At 40.4% G+C, this 18530-nt stretch overlaps 1 protein-coding gene across 12 annotated transcripts in view; it reads right to left on the bottom strand.

Moving 5' to 3' along the window:
• Positions 1 to 902: 902 nt before the first annotated feature.
• The window catches only part of PPP6R3 (protein phosphatase 6 regulatory subunit 3), a 51135-nt gene continuing 33507 nt past the window's right edge, over positions 903 to 18530 (bottom strand). For 7 of the 12 annotated variants that reach the window (XM_052692961.1, XM_052692967.1, XM_052692968.1 and 4 more), the window contains 10 exons: positions 17360 to 17457; positions 15397 to 15451; positions 14573 to 14703; positions 13336 to 13454; positions 11755 to 11908; positions 10545 to 10651; positions 9749 to 9899; positions 7046 to 7063; positions 6602 to 6724; positions 903 to 2346 (listed from right to left, as the gene is read on the bottom strand). In XM_052692961.1, the coding sequence (XP_052548921.1) occupies positions 2295 to 2346; positions 6602 to 6724; positions 7046 to 7063; positions 9749 to 9899; positions 10545 to 10651; positions 11755 to 11908; positions 13336 to 13454; positions 14573 to 14703; positions 15397 to 15451; positions 17360 to 17457 (1008 nt within the window). In that variant the 3' untranslated portion in view covers positions 903 to 2294. Of the gene's footprint in view, positions 2347 to 3968; positions 4092 to 6601; positions 6725 to 7045; positions 7064 to 9748; positions 9900 to 10544; positions 10652 to 11754; positions 11909 to 12553; positions 12678 to 13335; positions 13455 to 14572; positions 14704 to 15396; positions 15452 to 17359; positions 17458 to 18530 lie in introns of those variants that run through there. The other 5 variants (XR_008208988.1, XM_052692969.1, XM_052692965.1 and 2 more) reach the window with 5 other exon arrangements.

The raw sequence follows: 18530 nt of genomic DNA, 5'->3' as shown, positions 1-18530 counted from the left end.
CTCAGAATCAGACCACTAGAATCAGCATAAAGTAGGTTGGCTTACCTTCTCTCTAGCACACCTTTTAGACAGAAGGCAGACTATGCTGACGGAGCAATCTGCATTTACCACCATCACATCTCTACTCACCTGAAAGCACATGGTAGGAATGGAGGGAAAGAAGACAGAACACTCCTTTTCAATTTTGATCTCCTGCATGAACTAAGTAGCAAACTGTCACATCAGTTCACTATCAGAAGGAAGGACAAACTACAAGGTTTGGCTGAACTGCAGGCAACAGGGCTGAAATACAGTTAATGACTGACACTGTCAGTACTACCTTCACTCCTCCTGGCTACGTAAGAAGTGACGGCACCTTGCTAGCGAGGGACAAATCACTTCACTGGAAAGGACAGAAGGAGACACCACACTGCTCTCCTGCACGTGGGATTTACAGCTGCACTGCAATTCCTGCACTGAAGTGAACACTTCTGTTTCCAAAACAGGTAAGAAAGTGATGAAAGGACAACTGCCAACCTCACCATTAACAGATAACGCTTTCAGAAAAGGTGCATCTGGAAGCAATTCTGCAATTAAACAACATAAACGGACTCAATTCCATCATTTATAAGGTACAAATAGAAAGGCAACTATAGTTTCCAAGTCCTTCTATCATAATGTTTTCTTTCTCCATTTTCACACAGCTGACGAGTTTGCAACAAGTTGCTACTAAAATCTTCTGAGGAAAATGCAAGACAGGAAGCAGTAAGTGCAATGCCATTGGACTTTTTTCCTTTTTTTTTTTTATTTCTGTATGCAATGTAATGTTTAGGCACGTTGCTTGGGACGCTTTCTAAAATAAATCATTGGCCATTGTTTAGAGTATCCTTTTGGCTTTAAATACTGGTCAGGAAAACAAAGGATGTAAAAATAAATGAATATAATTATTACAGAAATAAAAATGGATTTGCATCTAAAAGTGCAGGAGGTGAAGTACTTTAACCCTTTCACCAGACAATGTGGCAATATACAGAATATTGCTTCCGTTTGTTTGAGAAGGCTGTTGGAATTGTACACTGACATAGAAAATTATAAATTACACAGAATTAGTTTCCATAATCACTATATATATATACACAAACCAGCTGCGAAAAAAACTGGTTTAGAACATACAAATGAAAGCCTCACACAGATCAGTACAGTGAAAGTAACAATTAACATGCTCTGCTGCCAAAACGGGTATTAAAAGAACACTATATACTTTTAAGATGCTGTACTGTAATTACATTAGCAGCACGGGCATTTCATGTACTGGACTTGTCTAAGAGGATTACAGCGTTTTAAATACGCAGATTGTTCTGAAATGTTCCGTCGTGTAATGCTGGGGATTAAAGTCAATCTTGGTGAACGGGTTAAAAGGCAGGTGAATCACTTAACACAACAAGCCATGTGCACCTCAAATATCCTAGTGTTTCACCTGTAAGGTATTGTTTCAAGCAAACAAGACTTAACAGAACATATGGCTTTACAGTAACATCAATTTGTCAACTAAGTCGTAGCAATAAATACTTAAAATCTCTACCAATAGACTTACATTTTTGATCTGTCTTAAACAATACAGAAAACAATTACCAATTAAAAAAACCTGTTGTAAAATGTTGAACACCAAAATTCTCATTTAAATCACTTCTGTAAGCTAAAACAACCAAAATAACGTTTATAGGGCATTTCAGTTCTACAATTCTTCGCCAACCTGGAAGAAACATGAATTTCAGGTGTGGGGTTTTTTTTTTTTTGGTTGTTTTTTTTTTTTATTTATTTTGTTTTTTTTTTTTGTTTTTTTTGTTTGTTTGTTTTTTCCTTCTTTTTACAAGGTGAAAAATGTATGAAAAACTGCTAAATACTTTGGTCACACTAATCATCAAATAGTTATGTCTCAAATACATTAGATTTGTGTATTCACTTTTTTTTTTTTTTATAAAACTATTCTTACAGCCATTTTTAACTATAGTAACACTACTGTCATCATTACATGGGTGGCAGGATCTTATTTCACAGGCCACCCGTTAATTAGAACAATACAATATAAACATACGCAAAAATTATTGGTATTTCTCAATGTGCAATATTTTTACACTTATGAATTTCTGTACAATGTCTTAAAATCTAGAATATAAATGTTGCTGGTCCTGATCCCTTGCAAAATTAGTGCAGCAGTAACTGGCTTCAACAGGCTCTAGATGAAATCCTCAAGAAACGCTCAAACCCCCGGGTATCAGTTCATTTTCTTCAGCCAAGGCAGCAGACATCACATATCATACAGGGCCATTAACAGATGTCTCTCCTAAAAGGGTGCGTTGATCAGTCCTAAGAGGCCAAAAAAGGATGTAAGTGTACAAGAAACAGGTGGTGTCATTTTTTTTCCCCACATGCCCGAATTTGCAGACAATGTTAAATTAACAAAACTAGGAAGAGCTGCTGAATTCCTCGAGGTGGAGTCTCCTTGCAGAGAGATCTTGACAGATTAGAGCACTGGAAAATCACCAACCACATGGAGTTCAACAAGAGCTGGATTGCCCACCTGGGATCAGTCAGCCCTGGCTGTATGTACAGACTGGGGAAAAAGAGGCTGGAGAGCAGCCCCACAGAAAGGGCTCTGTTGTTCTGTCTGGTGGCGAGTTGATGTGCGCCAGCAGCGTGCCCAGGCTGCCAAAGGGGATGCGCCAGGCCCAGCACTGCTGCTGAACAACGGAGGCTTGTCCCGCTCTGCTCTGCACGGCCTCGCCTCCAGCACTGCATGGCATGCGGGTGCCACAGTGCCAGAAGGACATAAAACTGTCAGAGGGCATCCAGAGCAGGGCTATGAAGGTGGTGAAAGGTCTGCAGGGCAAGGTGTGAGGAGCGGCTGAGGTGCCTGGTGTGCTCAGCCCAGAGCAGAGGAGCTGAGGGGAGGCCTCACAGCAGCTCCTCACAGGGAGCGGAGGGCAGCGCTGAGCTCTGCTCTGTGCGGCAGCGACAGGGCCTGAGGAAATGGCATGGAGCTGTGACAGGGGAGGACCAAGGGAGTGTCAGAGCAAGGTTCTGCATCAGAGGGTGGTGGGCACAGCCCCCAAGTTCAAGGAGCATTTAGCGCTCAAAAATACAGTTTAGTCCTGGTACGGAGTCAGGAGTTGGACTCTGTGATTTTTGAGAGTCCCTTCCAGCTTGGGAAGTTCTGCTCAGACAAATTAGCAAAGGCTGTGACATTTCTTCCAATCTACTGATTTCTACAGTTCGGATTACAAGGTTTGAACATTCGCCACACAGGGAAGCCAAAACCCACAAGTTTTCCTGTAAGTATAATTAAACTTTTCAGAATAGAATTCCACAGAGCAAAAAGCAAAAATTACAGGCTCGTCCTTTTCTGGGAGCTCTTTCTATCTCGTTTGGCATAGCCAAAGTAACTCAGCAAATGTTTCATCTTTATCGAGTAACTGAACGGTTTCTGGAGCTCTCTGGTTTCTCTCCCCTAGAGAACCACTGATAAATAGCACGCTTCTGAGAGTTCTCCACAGCTTACTCTGTGAGGCAAAAGATGACACTGGGATACTTCAGATTGCATTTGAAAATAAGCAACTAAGACATAACAGGGAAAACAACTGCTTTGGTGATTAAGTTTACAAGCTGCTGTTTCACTAATACTTTGAACTTCAGACCATCACTATGAAAGGTTGGTAAGTATGGAAGAAGTGAAAGAGCAAACCTGTAAAAGTGAAAATGGTAACAGTATATACAGTTCTAGATAAGCTTGGGAAAAGATGTGAGCTCAGCTGCCCTGGTGTAATGCAAATGAAGAGATCACCAAATCAGCTGTGCATAAAAATATTAAGAACTGCAAGCAACAAAAGCAAAAAAAATCTCAGCTTCCATTTAGCACAAGTCTACTGAATACATGTGGAGTTTCCTTTAAAGAATATAAATACCATTTGGAACTGCATGAGAAAAGTTACCTGTAACTCCTGTTCTCTGATGGTGTACATCACAGAGAAGCCACTCTGGGGTCCGTGCTCTACATGCACATGACCAGCAGGAGTCCCCCTAGCTAAGTCTTTGGCTGCTAAGCACTAAAAACACTTTTTAAGAAAAAATATGTACATATTAGATAAAAAGACAGACAGCACTAGACAAAATTAAACACTTTTTAGAGAAACCTGTAAGGTAGGAAACAAGTGCTGCACAGAGAGGAGTTCTGACAGTTCAGAAGGCAGTAAACTACAAACTAATTGGAAAACATTCACGACAGAAAAGGGCTCCTAGCAGAGAGTATTACTGCGGCCACCAGCCAAAGACCTACCTAGGGACTCCTCCCGCCAGTCACACATGCATGGAGCCCCAAAAGTACAATTCAGTTTATCTAGACATTTGTTCTGTACGTATACGAGGATCTGCTGTGACAGTCACCTTTAGAGAAAGCACTGAGCTGCGCCATTCAATGAAAGGAGTTCCTCGAGATTCTCTGTAACCCAAAAGCAATCTGAGGAACTGCTGGCTCTGAGAGCCCTCTGTCGGTTAAGGCGAGCATCTTTACTCAGCAGGCAATCACCTCAGAAGGCAAGGACCCACACACTTCTTTCTTCCCTGTAACGCAGTGCTTAGCACTGCTAGAAATGCTGCATCGATAAAAACAGCACCTCTAGATAAAAAGGGGCCGTGGAAGACGGAGTTTCTGTGTTTCCCCCTTTAAGTGGGCAGTTTTCTTCCAACTGGAATCAATTTCTTGATGAAGTTTACTGAATGCATGCAGAGTAGAAAGATCAGGCTTACAAAAAAACAGATCAATATTTCAGTGTAATCTCAGGTCCTGGATGCAAAACATACCCACTCAAACTAGTCCCAGACAGACAGAATCTCTGCTTTTGAATAGGCTTGCACCTTTTTTTAGTTTCCATAAAGTATAATCAAAAACATTCACTAGAGTTCTGTTGCATTATATGTCAAGCTATCTTCTGAATCTCAGCTTATGAAAGCTTTACATTTTGTCTTGCCTAGAAAGTGAAGAGTGTAATAGTGCCTACAGTCTTAAAAAATGACTAATACTTGCAGAACATTTCTGTGAGAAATACCAAGTTCCTCTAATAATAGTTTTATATCTATGGAAGTTGAAAAATACCTTTTAAACTATTGCAACTTAATATTAAAATACATCTTTGTGTATTTATATATTCAGAATCCTAACTCCTGCTTACACTGCACAGCAAAAACAGTCCCTGGAGTTGCTTTTAGTTAAGCAAAATCCTCCCTCCTTTCAGAATATGCTTGCTGTCACAACTCCTGCAGCTCCCCAAAAAGAAGGCACAACACTATTCCTCCAGGCTCTGCCCTGCAGCAAGAGAACAGACCCCAGGGATTACTCAGAATTCAGTAACTGACAAATGCACATTCCTTTTGCATGGGTTTTCTTTAAGACAGCACAGTTCCTCTTGCACACTAAATTCTATCTACATTAGGAAACGTCAGCATTAACACCAACACAATCTTCTGGGACTGTAATACCCTGATGAGCAACAAGCCATTAGCTCCCAGAGGAGACACGTAATTAATCTCCAGGCAAATGTACTAAAACACAGGAAATAAGGCTCTCTTCCCCTGCTCTGAGCTGTGCAGCTTGCGTGGACTGGCTCAACTGCAGCCCTTCTGCCTTCAACAAGATCAGTTCCAGCCATCTGAGACTTCTGGCAGGACGGAGGCTGAAGCAGTGCAAAACTGTCCTTACTCTTGCACAGCAGCAGTTGGAAGCTACCTCTGCCAGACACCGCTCTGACCTAAGTCCCTGAGCAAGGTTCTCACCAAACACCACTTTCAAGGGGGGGAATTCTTCTCGCCTACTTCAAATTCTTGGCTGTTGCAGCGTTTAAAAACAAATTTCTCCATTTGACAGTTGTCAGCTCAGAATTGTTTACTAAACCACTATTCTCTAAGACTGTACTAGCAACCAAGCTGCTAAAGAACAACATTTCTTTCCTCCAATACATACGCTGAGCAATCCAGACTGCTCCAGAGAATTATTTCAAACCATTTATGAACTTTGAGAAGTTTTCTCCAAACCTGAAAGTATTTAGATCAATACCTCACAAAGACAAAAGTGCAAACAGTAAGTGATTCAAAATTAAAGGCAATTATTTGACCAGTTCACAATTAAACAAACATGACTTAAGGCATTTCCCTTCCACGCAGCTGCAGTGGTGGATTCCCACCAGCTCTCCAGCAGTGTAAATACAGAATGAAAAACAGCAGCCCCAATTTACAGCAATGCTCAGGACAAAATCAAACATATCCCCATTTTTCCGATCATAGCTTTCATAATTCTTATCAAGTTTGTATCGTGAACCAATACATAAAAGAAAATAGAGTGGGAATAGGAATATTTACAACAATACTTGCAAGTAAAATAACACAAGGCAAATAGATTCCTGATGACTCAAGAATTTCAGTATGGCTGGACAACACAGCAGTAAAAATCTCATAAATAGATGCAAGTGCATACGTAGCTTGAATTAAATGCAGACCTCTTTAGATTAGTTCCATTATAGAAAAATACATAAATGCTACTTAGAGAGTTGAAAGCATCCCTGAGTGCAGTTACCTCTGTTCTGGACTGCTGTTAGTGGGCTGCAAAGCTGAAGGAGCCTCTTCCGCAACCTCTGCGTTCTCCTCTACCACATATTTACAAGAAGCATCCTGCGAGGTAGACAATTTTCCTTCCTCACTACATGAAAGGAAACAAGGCATTTAATCTGCGAGTTTAATTTTTAAGTTACAATACATTTCAGACAACAGCAGAAAATAGGGAGAAGGGTTTGGTGCATCACATGCAAATGGATTTTAAATTATGATTGAAACATGAAGATCAGGCATATGAGTCCAGACTTAACAAACACTGAAGGCACCGGCGTTCAAAACCATTAAAAATCGACTGGATAAAAATGCAGGAAATACAATGATTACAAATACAACCAGGAAGTAAATAAGGAATGGTGTGAAGCCCACAGCGATAACGATCAGGGTTACAATCCTTTACTGTACATACCGATAGGATTTCAACACTCTGAAGCCATAAGTATGCAAAAACAGAAGGGAGAAAGTATAAAAGAAATTCAAGATTCCCTTAGAAATTGGCATTGACAAAGTCTGTCCGTAAAACAAATCAGCAGAATCACTGACTCATCACCACCTTTACTGGTAAACCACCCCATGGCTACACCTGTAGGTGCAGCACTCAGAGCGGCCTTTGCTCTACTGCAATTCACCAGCGTCTCCTCTGACATGGAACTGAACACAGCCGGGTGAAAAAGCGGTGTGCTCACACTAGGAAACACACTTGTATTTTGCCTCTTCAGAGAACTATAAACGCTCTGGCTTCCCACCTTGTCCCATTAACTCAGGCCCTGACTGGCACGTCAGTGTACAAAGTTATCTATACACCGACAAGGGCAGAGGGCAGCTCTGCAGATGACTGAGTTTTCTGCAGCAGTAAGTCTAGTTAAGTTGTATGGAGCATTCTAAAGTCATTGCTGATTTTTCTTCCTCCTCTTACAGTTCTCCTGCTGATGGATCCTCCATCTTTCAAAGAATCCTTTTCTTTCCTCCTACATATCCTTAAATCTACGCAGCCTATAAGATAATGTCTTATCCCTGTGAATGCTCACCAACACCCATTTTCCCATTTGGTTTATTACCTCATTTGTCTTAAAACTCTGTGTTTGTTTGAAATACTTGCCACAAGCACCAGGTCTTTTCTAAATTTCTTTTGTAATTGTTCTTAAAGAGGTATCCTCCATTCTTCTTCTCAACTTCTTCTCCCTTATCAACTAAGCTCAAAAGTCATTTTTCTCCTTTGCAGTTTTCCATATAGCAGCGCCTGTCCTTATGATGCTTCTCCTCAGCACTGATTTAATCACCATCCATCTTCTGTTGGCAGAAACTTATACAGAACTTAGGTCTGAGAGCATCCACTTTGCCAGATATGATTTCCACTCTTAAGCTAAATTGATCTATTTTTTTAAATATTATTTTCTTTGGATAAAATATTTATTTCCCACTTGCTGTCTGGGCATATTTAAAAGTACGTTTAAAGAAAGCCACGTGAGCTCTGACCAATATGAGGCCTTTTGTCTCGACACTGGACCTAAACAGTCCACATTAAATATCTCATCCCGTCAACTCTCTTCTACACTTAACATGCCCCCTCCCAAATCAAGATCCCAGATTCATACTCCCTCCCTTTGCATTTCTCTCCTTTCAGCTGAGAAGATCCATAGCTCAGGCAAGTAACTCCATGACGACAGGCAGCAACTGCCACCACGTGCTGCCTACTCATATCAACTTCATTTTCTGCACTCTTATCAGAAGCCACAGAGCTTGTCGTTTAAAGCTGTTTAAATGTAAAAGCACCACTGATATCCAACTGTGACTGAACTGTAACAACAGAAGTGCAGACCATATAAAAGCGTTCTTTAAAATACAGAATGAAGACTCATCATTTACTAAGTCAAGAAGTCATTCTGATTCCATGATATACCACTCCAGAGTCACACTGCTCCTTTCAACTGCTGAGGTTCAATTTCTCTAACAGCCACTTGATTCTTTAAGTGCTGTGCAGTCAGAAACGCCCCCTCCCCCACATGAAAAAGCATTTCTTGGCACTTCATCTGGGTTACAATTTATTACTTAGATATCCAAAAGGATAGAAACAAGACTGACTGAAAGCTGTTACATTTCAATTCCCAGAGCATCCAGAATCAACTGTACTTGTCTACTAACAGGACAGCTAGAAGTAAAATGCAGTTAAGAAGGACAGCACAGGGACTAACTCTAGGAAGTTTCTTCTTTGGAAAGATAGTGGCTCTTTTAAACAATCCTTAAAACATACAGTCAATTTCTTCTCAGCATTTAAAACTCAGAGACAGATAATAGGAAGTATAAAAGAATGAGCAGAAAGCTGGATGCAAAATGCTAATAACATGCTGATCCATCAAGATCAGAGCAGGGAAAAACAGTATCAATACAGGCAAAAATATAATTGGTCAGACTAGTTAGCCTCTGTTTCCTTATGTTAAGAAGTGACAATAAATAAAAAAACATTTCATCATTAAGATTTGGTATACGAGGCGGAAACAAATTTTACGTATCACAATCCTTGTACATGTAATGTGGAGTATAACCATACCGTAAGGCCACGTATCAAAATCTAACACTTTGTATCAAAAGATATCAAAATTAATGAGCTTGTCTGGTTCGAGACTTCTGCGTACCAGCAGGAGACCAGAACAGACCTGACACTGACATCCACATCACTGATGACTCCAGATTTCTGAATAATTATTCTTAAGAGCAGCGCCCAGCTGCCCTTCAATCTCTCCCTTCCAAGCTCTTTTCACAAGAGACTGAATTCCAAATCAAATACTCAGTTGCAAAGTTCAAAAGGCTTTGGCCTTGATCTACAATTGCATCATTATTTTAACGTACATTAAAATGGCACAGTAACGTGCATCAGGCCCAAAATGGGGCCAGCCTCCCACCGCTAACTTTCCAACGACTATTCAGATTTGATAAGGAAAATCTTATTCCAGTAACTAACCAGAAATAAAGTTTCAAGACAATTCCATTTGGAAAAGGGCTCTGGTTGAACACTTAGGAATTCTCACTTGAAACTCTCTGTGATGACAGCATTCCATCAGCAGCACTTATGAAACAAGAGTGGGAAGGCAATACATAAGGAGTAAACTCTCACCTTTTGAAAACAGCCGTTTCAGTTTTAGCATCTACAGTAAGGCTCAGCGTCTCCTTCATGCTGCCATTCATTACTGTTTCTGTTACCTTGTCTGCATTTTCTCCATCCTCTTCTCCATCTGAGCTGGCCTCCATAGCAACACTTCCTGGGGCTGGAAGAAACCGAGCACTTCAGTACATGGCTGCTCATGTGCTTACTGCAATACATTTGCTTGACCAAGACGTGAGTAGAGTGGTATGAGAATACCAAGTTTGGTCTTCTACAGCCCAATTCATTGCATGATTTCACACTCTACAAATTCCCAAGTACTGGAAAGCCTCTGACAAATCCAATCTTTCTGGACTTCTCATCTGCACTTTGAGTTCTGTCTACTAATATGTACAGAAAATTAATTAATGCAGGTTTGACTTCTAATCATTTCATATAAATAGAACAAGGAGTACACGTATACTAAAAGGTAATTTCAAAAGGAAAAAGAAGAAAGGGGAAATCTGAACACTTTGAGGTCTGTTGCACATGGGATGAGAGCAGAGGCTACTGACTATTCTTGGGCACCAGCACAGCCAAGTGCTGCCAAACACACGGCTTCTCTAACAGAAGAGATTTAGCTTCCCTGCTCATGACAGGAAGGCTTTTCAGAGGCAGCATTAACCAGGAAAACTGAACTTCAAAATTTTTTTTTGCAAGTCATTCTCATTGGCCAGCAGAAGAGCAGAACCAAATGAGAGGCGAGGTCTTTCTTTGGTTCGAGTGTTAGAAATCAATCCATTCACATTTCTGAATGCAGCATACTCACTTTCCAGCTGTGTTGGAAGACCAGCTGCATTTGCACTCAAGGGATCCATTGGCTCTGTGTTTGTTTCCATTTCCACAGGAGAATTACTTCTTAAGGAATCTGTCGAGCTTCAAATACAAAATAAAAATAAGCTTTACAAACAACAGAATGAAAGTTGCATTTGGTTCTTTCAAAGGCACAAAGCCTCGAGCATTACTGAACCTGAATGACACCAAGTTCACATGAGTCTTGGCTAAGGTGTCCCAAACAGAAGTTCAGTAATGTAAAACCCAGCAGAGCACGGCACCAACTGAGGATATATTTGGCACTGCTGTTATTTTTACCTGCAAAGGAGATGCTGCAAGGCACAGAACTATTGCTGGCTGCTCGCAGTATTTCCAACATTCTAAGCTTCTTTTTAAATGCACTTTTTGGAGCCTCGAAAATCCAGAGTTCTCTGCTGAGACTGTCGACACAGGCCCTAATTATCGACTGCAGAAGTTGTTTTACTTTGATTTATTTGCTCAGTGGTGTGCACAGCATAGCTACAAGTTTTTCTGATGTGGAGCAATTCAAAATATAAATTTTGACCACTTGAAATACTTCCATCATTTACAGAGTAGCATCTTCTCAATCCACTAATGTGGCAACGCCATGTCTTCATTTATAAACCTTACTAGAATATGGCAACTCAGATTTTACATCTGTAGGGATGATGAGGTACTCAATTATTTCTGACACACTAATCACACCAAAAGAAGAAAGTGTATATGAGCTGTGGTCGAAATACTACAGAGCTGCCTTTCTAGATTCTGTAGTTACATAACCACGTGTGTGCTTTGTTTTGTTTTTAAACAAAGTTTAGAGCACGGATAAAACAGAATCATCATCAACGTTTTATGACCCTCACATTCAACAGTTACGTGTGTTCCTTGAGTTCAGTCTACACCAAACAAGTCATAGCCCACTTCCAGGCAGAGACCAATATTCAGGTACACAAATCATCTTCAAAAATCCTCTAAAACAATGACCTTTTAGGTTTCACTAATACTATAAAAGCCTACTGTTTAAACTGACCATACAAAGATCCAACACTATAATGAGTGGGGCCTTTGAACACAGCACACTCTGCATTACCAGCAAAACACCTCCAACACAGCCTTGGTAGCGAGGCACACCCCAACAATACCAAACAGCAGCTGAACTGGCCCTGTATCACAACTGTTCTTACCTCAAAGAGGATGTGAACTCTGAAAAAGAAGCCCAGCCAGTTTCTTTGGCTGGCATAGGTTCTTCTGTACTCCACACATCAGACCCAACAGAATCCAGATTGGTACCATGCGCAGTTTCCATGGGCACATCAAAGTTAGCTGACCAATTTGGTGCTAGAAAACCAATCAGCAAATTCATTAGGAACCAATTTAAGGAATGCAAATGTACCTATGCCTAACTTGCTGATTCTCTACGTGCACATTCCAAAAGGAGCAGCAAAATTCTTAACTGTATTTTAAAGCACATGCAAATGAATTCCCTACATAGTTAAACTGTGAATGCACTCTTTAAGAGAAATTCTGCTAGCAAGGCAGAACTTCAAAAATGGTAACTCTCAGTATTCTGAGAAAAATCATTAGCACTAATCTGAGGAACACAAAAACTGTATTACACCACAAGTGCAGTTCCCCTTTATTCCTTAACCTAACATTAATGGTTGTTGCAGATCTTCAGTGCTAGTTTCTATACTTAAAAAAAACAGCACCCTCAGGTTTTTCATCCCTTCCTTCAGTTTCCTATGCACATTCTCCTCAACACAGAAAATGAGCCCAACAACGCAGGTACAGGTGGTCTCTAACATCTCATGCATTAGCAGCACTGCTAAGTTTCAGAAAAGCTTAAAACCCCTTATGACTTTCAAATATTTACTGGGACATTAAATTTTGGAGCAGTCTGGACTTAAAAGCATCTAATTGAGGATAGGTCAATTCAAAATACTTCACCTACCCAAGGGAAACATTTTCTTCATTAACACTTACATACAAAAAAACAGGCTGAAAAGGAAGCTCTGACTAGCAATTAGAAATTCCAACCCAGGCAGATATGGGAGGAGACCCACATGGATCAAAACTTGTTTGACACACAGATGCCAACGACACCAATCTGACAAAAGAAAAGAAAACCCTTAACTATTCCTTCTATTGTAATTTTTAATTCCTTACAGTCTAGATAAACACAGGGCTTTTGCTACAGACGTTGCCAGTTTAAGTAAAGCCAGTTTAGTTTGCAACTTGATTGTGAAAACTCCTAAGCCAATTACAACAATTAATTTTCCATGTGAGAGCCCTACTGATACACACTGTAAACAAGATTATTCACGTGTGAAATGACACCAATCTCAATCCTCTTCCCTTCTGCAGAATGCGTTTTAAAAGAACACTTGAAGACGAAGTGCTGGTCTGAAAAACTTCTAGTAAGAACAGCCATATTTTATGCTCAGAGATTAACAACCTATCAGGTTTGCAAGCATCTGAGATGCGTAAATTAACTTTTATTTTTCCCATTCCTATATTTTTCCTACTCAATTTTCCCTCTTGAAGATTACAGATGTGAATTTTAGACTCCAGTAACTTAACTCCGGACATGTAAGGTATTTTAATTGCCCAACACCCATGTACTCTACAGCAAGCAGTCTTTACAGTGAGAGAGATTAAGATACTCGGAATAAATAACAATAGGAGGAAAGCTCTTACAAAAATAACACTGTGCTAAATGTAGCACTTTCCTATAATTCCAAGCAGTTGGCAGAAAAGTTACATACGTTCGTTTAAGTCTACTTCCATTTTGTCCTCTGTATTGGCATGCGATTCAAACAAATCTTGCTTTGTTCCATCCTCTTCTTCAGAGTCAGTACTTTCTTCACTGTCCGTACTGCCCGAACTTAAAACACAAAGACAGAGTTTACATGGGATTGGATCTAGGGCACTAAAGAATCCTAGAGAGGTTGAGGCTTGATAGAACTGTAACAGCTGTTGTCGCTGATACATTAAGTGAAGTCCAATTCATTAGCTGTCAGCATGCCCCTTATTTCTGCCCTCCCCCCAGAAAAACCAAAGGTTTATCACTTGGTCATGTAAAGAGATTTTTTTTCCCTCTGCACATAAAAAAAGAGAACCTTCACTCCCATCACGCAGAAGAGATTAGAAAAGAAAAAGGAATTAGACCAGTTATCTCCATACACTAAAGAGAAGCGCTGAATTGTAGAATTCTTGTCAAGACCAACATAAACATAAGAAAACAATTTATGTTGAAAACAAACCCAAACGTATTCCAGTCAGTCCATTTGCATATGTACTTTGTGACCTAGAGGCAAATTTCCCTTCCTGGTGAGCACAACCAGCATTAACAAGTTCAGTAATGACATATCTAAGCACATGCTTGAAACATATCACCTACATGTACACAATGCCAGCATACTGAACAACTGCTCATGTAGAGGAGCTCTCAGCCCCACACACTCCAAAGGCCACAACAGAAGCAGCACACGTGGTTTGGGACTTAAATCACAGGAAGGTCAAAAAACTATGCTGGGACAAAATCCAGAAGCCACTGGAGGCTGCGTAGCCCTGAGAGTTTTGGGGAACAGATGCTCCTTTCCTTCAGTGCAGCTGCCTGTGTTTTATCCACAACTGCAGTATGAATAAGGGCAACTATGGCAATGGAAGTGGATACTCCAATTCTAGTAACACTACAGGAAAAGAGAGCAAGGTCTGTCTACACAGGTAGGGACTGCCTTAGACTGGGCTGCCTTGGGCTGAACGGAGGGAAAGAAAAAGGAAATAAGCTGAGATGCAGAAAGAACCAAGTAGTCAGGATAGCAATCTTAAGCAAACTAAGGCTTGAACAAAGCCTTAATAAATAATAAAAAATAGCTATCCCTCTACCAACTTCTCCAAAGAAAGGAAATTAAGCTGGACAGCCTGTGCAAACAGCCAACCTGAGGCAGAATGTGAACTCCGTGGGAAGGCTCACTGTAGTGCTGAACACAGATGTCCTACCTGGAACGTCTCTGGGACTCTGGTGTGAATGCAATATGTTTTTCTTCCCAGATGTCTTCTTCATCAGAACCACCATCATCAAACTGCTGTATCCGCTCCTTACAGCATGCCTCAAACAATGCTATATTGCCCTAAATATAGGAAAAATATAAAAGTCTCTTTATGGATTAATTATTCTACTTCAGTATTTTGGAAATACATGATTGGTTTGAAAAGAAACTAGTGGTGAAAAAGCACCTCTCAGTAAGGACTGAAAAACCAGAAGGCATCAACAACTTAAAGCTCCTAAAGCTTTAAGCATACAGTGGAACTTGTTTTAGTCAACTGCTAACATGCTGAGTGCACTCATCCAAGAGCTGCTGGGAGGCTCCATCACAATTCAGAATGGCGCGTAGGAATGACATCAAAAGAGCTTTCCACACAACTGCACCACCAAATATTCCAGCTTTATTTTCTGTAGCAGGGTTCATTTCAGCTCAACTGACATGCAGTACATATGCTAGAAGTCTCTATTCTTCACTTCCTGTTACTGCTATCTTGCCAGAATGCTGAAACAGTGTCTATGCTCAACTCACGTGCAGTCTGCACTGCAAGCTTGTTCTTGAACCTGGACACACAAATTAGAAGCACTTGCTTAATATTAACCATAAGGAACAGTAATAAAGTAATCTAACTAGAAAATCCCCACAAGGCAGGAATAAGGTGTACTTACTTTCTTAAGGTTACACATCATAAAAGAATAAACAAAAGCCAACACCAAACCTTAAAGGTCACTCAGTTTAAGAGACGGTAATTTTTCTGCAGGCACAGGAATGCATACTTACACTTTCATTTGTATTGAGGGTAAAGTTGATGTCTGAGACCCGATCAAAAGAAACACTGCAAAATAAATGATGCATGAAATACACTAAGAAAAGATGATGTTATCACACGAGGACATGTCATTTTCACAAGTCCTTACTTACGCTATGAAACTAGGAAGTGAGAAACCTAAAGAGGCAGTCATTTCCAACATGAAACCAAGCACACAAATTCTACTAAGGAAGTCCATCGTTCCTGAGGCTTTCTCAGCGTGAAGTATTTTAAAGATACATCTCTAACTGAATCCTCCAAAGATCTCGTTAGCAGGTCTTTTATCTGACAACTGATTTCACCTCTCTCCAGAAGGTCCTTCTTAACAAGAAGCAGCAATGTGAAAAATTAACATCAACTTTGGTTTTCTGAAGACAACACTGAACAGCTCTGGTTTTTTAACCGACTGCTACACGGAAGTTAAACCTGCTTCCCCCCAAGCTGCACATTAAGTTGGAGGCTTCACGCTTCTCCACATAACAAACTTTCCAGCAGTTTTACAAACTAATACAGGTACAGCTTAGACCAAAAATAACACCAGGTAAATCGAATCTCTGGGGGAAGCAAGAAAACAGAAAGAGGAAGGATAACCTAACAAACTCTCAGAAGATTTAATACATTCTCTGGTCACGTACAGCAGTGAATTCAGAGCTACTCTCTTCCTCTAATCCTCACAGCTTTAGAGACCAAGAAGGTACAAGACCAGAGATCCAAAGTACCAAGTGTCAAATGTGGCTGCACTACCATGGGAGCTGCCCCCACCCACCCCAGGATCACCACCTAGCTAGAAGTTGCACCACGCAGGTAATTTAAGCTGCAATTGATTGTTGCACAAGAGGCATAATCTTAAAGTAAAAGGCAGTTAATCTACAACTGAATTAAACTCAGTGTACCTACCACATAGCTCAAGGTCTCACTAAGTCATCTATCTTCCTTCCACCAAGATCATACACTACAAAGGAGTTCCAACCCCCACTCTTGCCAAAATTCACTTGCTTCTAGCCAAGTTCCACAGTATCCTGAGCTACTTTCTCACCCATCTAAACTTCTCCTATCCTCCCAGCAGATTATGTGGTGTAACAAGGCAGCTCTGCTTCTTGGAAGGCATGTGCAAGTTGCAGGTAGCCATCAGTTACTAACCACAACTTACAGAAGAGCAAAGATCTTACATTTCATTGCCTTTTTACACTTCCACAAACCATCATCAAATAATGTTTTTACTCGATTTTAACTACATCTTCTCTCATCCCAAGCCATGAATTCTAATTAAATCAGTATTGCTTTCAGTTAGAACTCCCATTCTTTCCTCATTATGCATCAGTTTACTTTGAATTGGAAAAAAAAACAGAAAAGTTTGTCATAGTTTTGGTTTTGTTGTCTTTTTCCACTTGCTTTTGTTGTTTATAAAATGTGACCAAGACATGCTCTTACATCTTAACTGCTATGTTCTAAGAAACAAGGGCAGATTTATAATGCCCTCCCTCAGTTTCCTCTACAGGAAACGGGGCATAGATTCCCACCATCTTCATAGGCAAACTTCTAAGCAGAGCAACTATCCGTTCTGCTACACTGATTCAGAGGGGTCAATGACTCTCTCTGTGCCTGCAAGCAGAAGTGCTCCCCAATAAAGCCAACTCATTGGTCACATATGGCTTTTAAGAGCAGAGCTACAATTTATTCTTCACTCACAAGCTTTATGTTTTCACACTGGCCAGCCAGGCCATTTCAAGTGAATGATGTAGCTGTCGCTTTCCCATATAAACTGCTCAGAGAGGCTTTGTAAGAGAGCTCAAACACATTTTGGTACCAGAAGACAAGACTGATAGCCAACTGCATCACATGGGTAAAGGCTGGTATTTGTCATCACCAAAACCACAGAAAGAAAAAAAAAAGTTCCAGAGAGTACAGTCAGAACCAGCATAATAATATACTCACTTGCCGATGTCATCTTGATCAGCAAACTTCTCATCGTTGAAGCCAAACTGGTCAATAAAATTGGACGTCATTTGTTGCATCTGATAATCAGAAAAGGCCTGGCAACCCCAGGACCAACGACAGTGATATAATGATTCTAATAATACTCTAAATCCTATTTGCCCATTTTGCTCCAAAGAAATAAAAGTCTCTCTAATCTAAACATAAGAGACAGCAAAAGGATCCGCCATACCCTTGGAATTTTAATGGTAATACTGACTACATTTACTGATTTGAAAGCCAGTCTAATTGCAGCTCTTAATGAGAAAGTTAAATCTCTAGTTTAACCATGTGTTAACCAGCACCCTTCTGAATGCACCCTTAAGAAGCAGGGGAGCAACACAACATGGCAAAAGAAGCAGCTGCTTTTCTTAATATGAATATTAAGATATGAGCAGAAAAAAATGCAGAGAAGTCCATTAAGCAGTGATAATGAGTTCATATATTAGCTGTATTGCTCATACATACATACTAATGGTGTCTCTTCAACATCTAGAAGAAACTGAAGAGCATACACAGCAAGTTGTTTCACATCCCACACGTCAGTGCAGCGTCACATCTGTGTTTATGTTTTAAAAAGGATGTCAGTGCCAAATGCCAGCAGCTGGGTGCACCAGGACTATGAACTAAATTAGTACTCATTCTCCTGGAACTTTTAACAGTGTTGTTTCTGCGTGTAATGTCAGCCAAGGTCAAGTTACTCCAGGACACATGGCTGATGTCAACTCTCTCGCTGCCTTCCCAGGTAGCCAAGGGGTCACAGCATACAGGCAGAACCTCTAAAGAAAGTGATGAAGCAGAACAAGGGTGAATACAGAAGGAAAACAAGAGAACAGTGGAAAAAAAGTTTGAATTAAGGCAGGAAAGAGAAAAATGATGGCTATAGAAATATGAGGCAAACAGCAAGATACCATCAGTGAGTCTGAGAAACCCAAATGCAGGCACTGGTACGTAGGGTTACTATGCTACACCAAGCCAAAGCAGAAACTCTTGTATTGTGATCTGAGATTTTAAAATCTGAGAGCGTTTCAGAACCTCAGGATTTTATACCAACACAATTCATGTATCAGCCTTACGTAGGTTAACAATCAATTACTGACTGTCCCACTAAATCATTATTCATCTTTATGCT

Source organism: Tympanuchus pallidicinctus, unplaced genomic scaffold (assembly GCF_026119805.1).
Source record: "Tympanuchus pallidicinctus isolate F22 unplaced genomic scaffold, pur_lepc_1.0 scaffold3, whole genome shotgun sequence".
NCBI lineage: Eukaryota > Metazoa > Chordata > Aves > Galliformes > Phasianidae > Tympanuchus > Tympanuchus pallidicinctus.
Note: the sequence above shows the minus strand (reverse complement) of the source record. Positions and strands in the feature narration are given on the sequence as shown.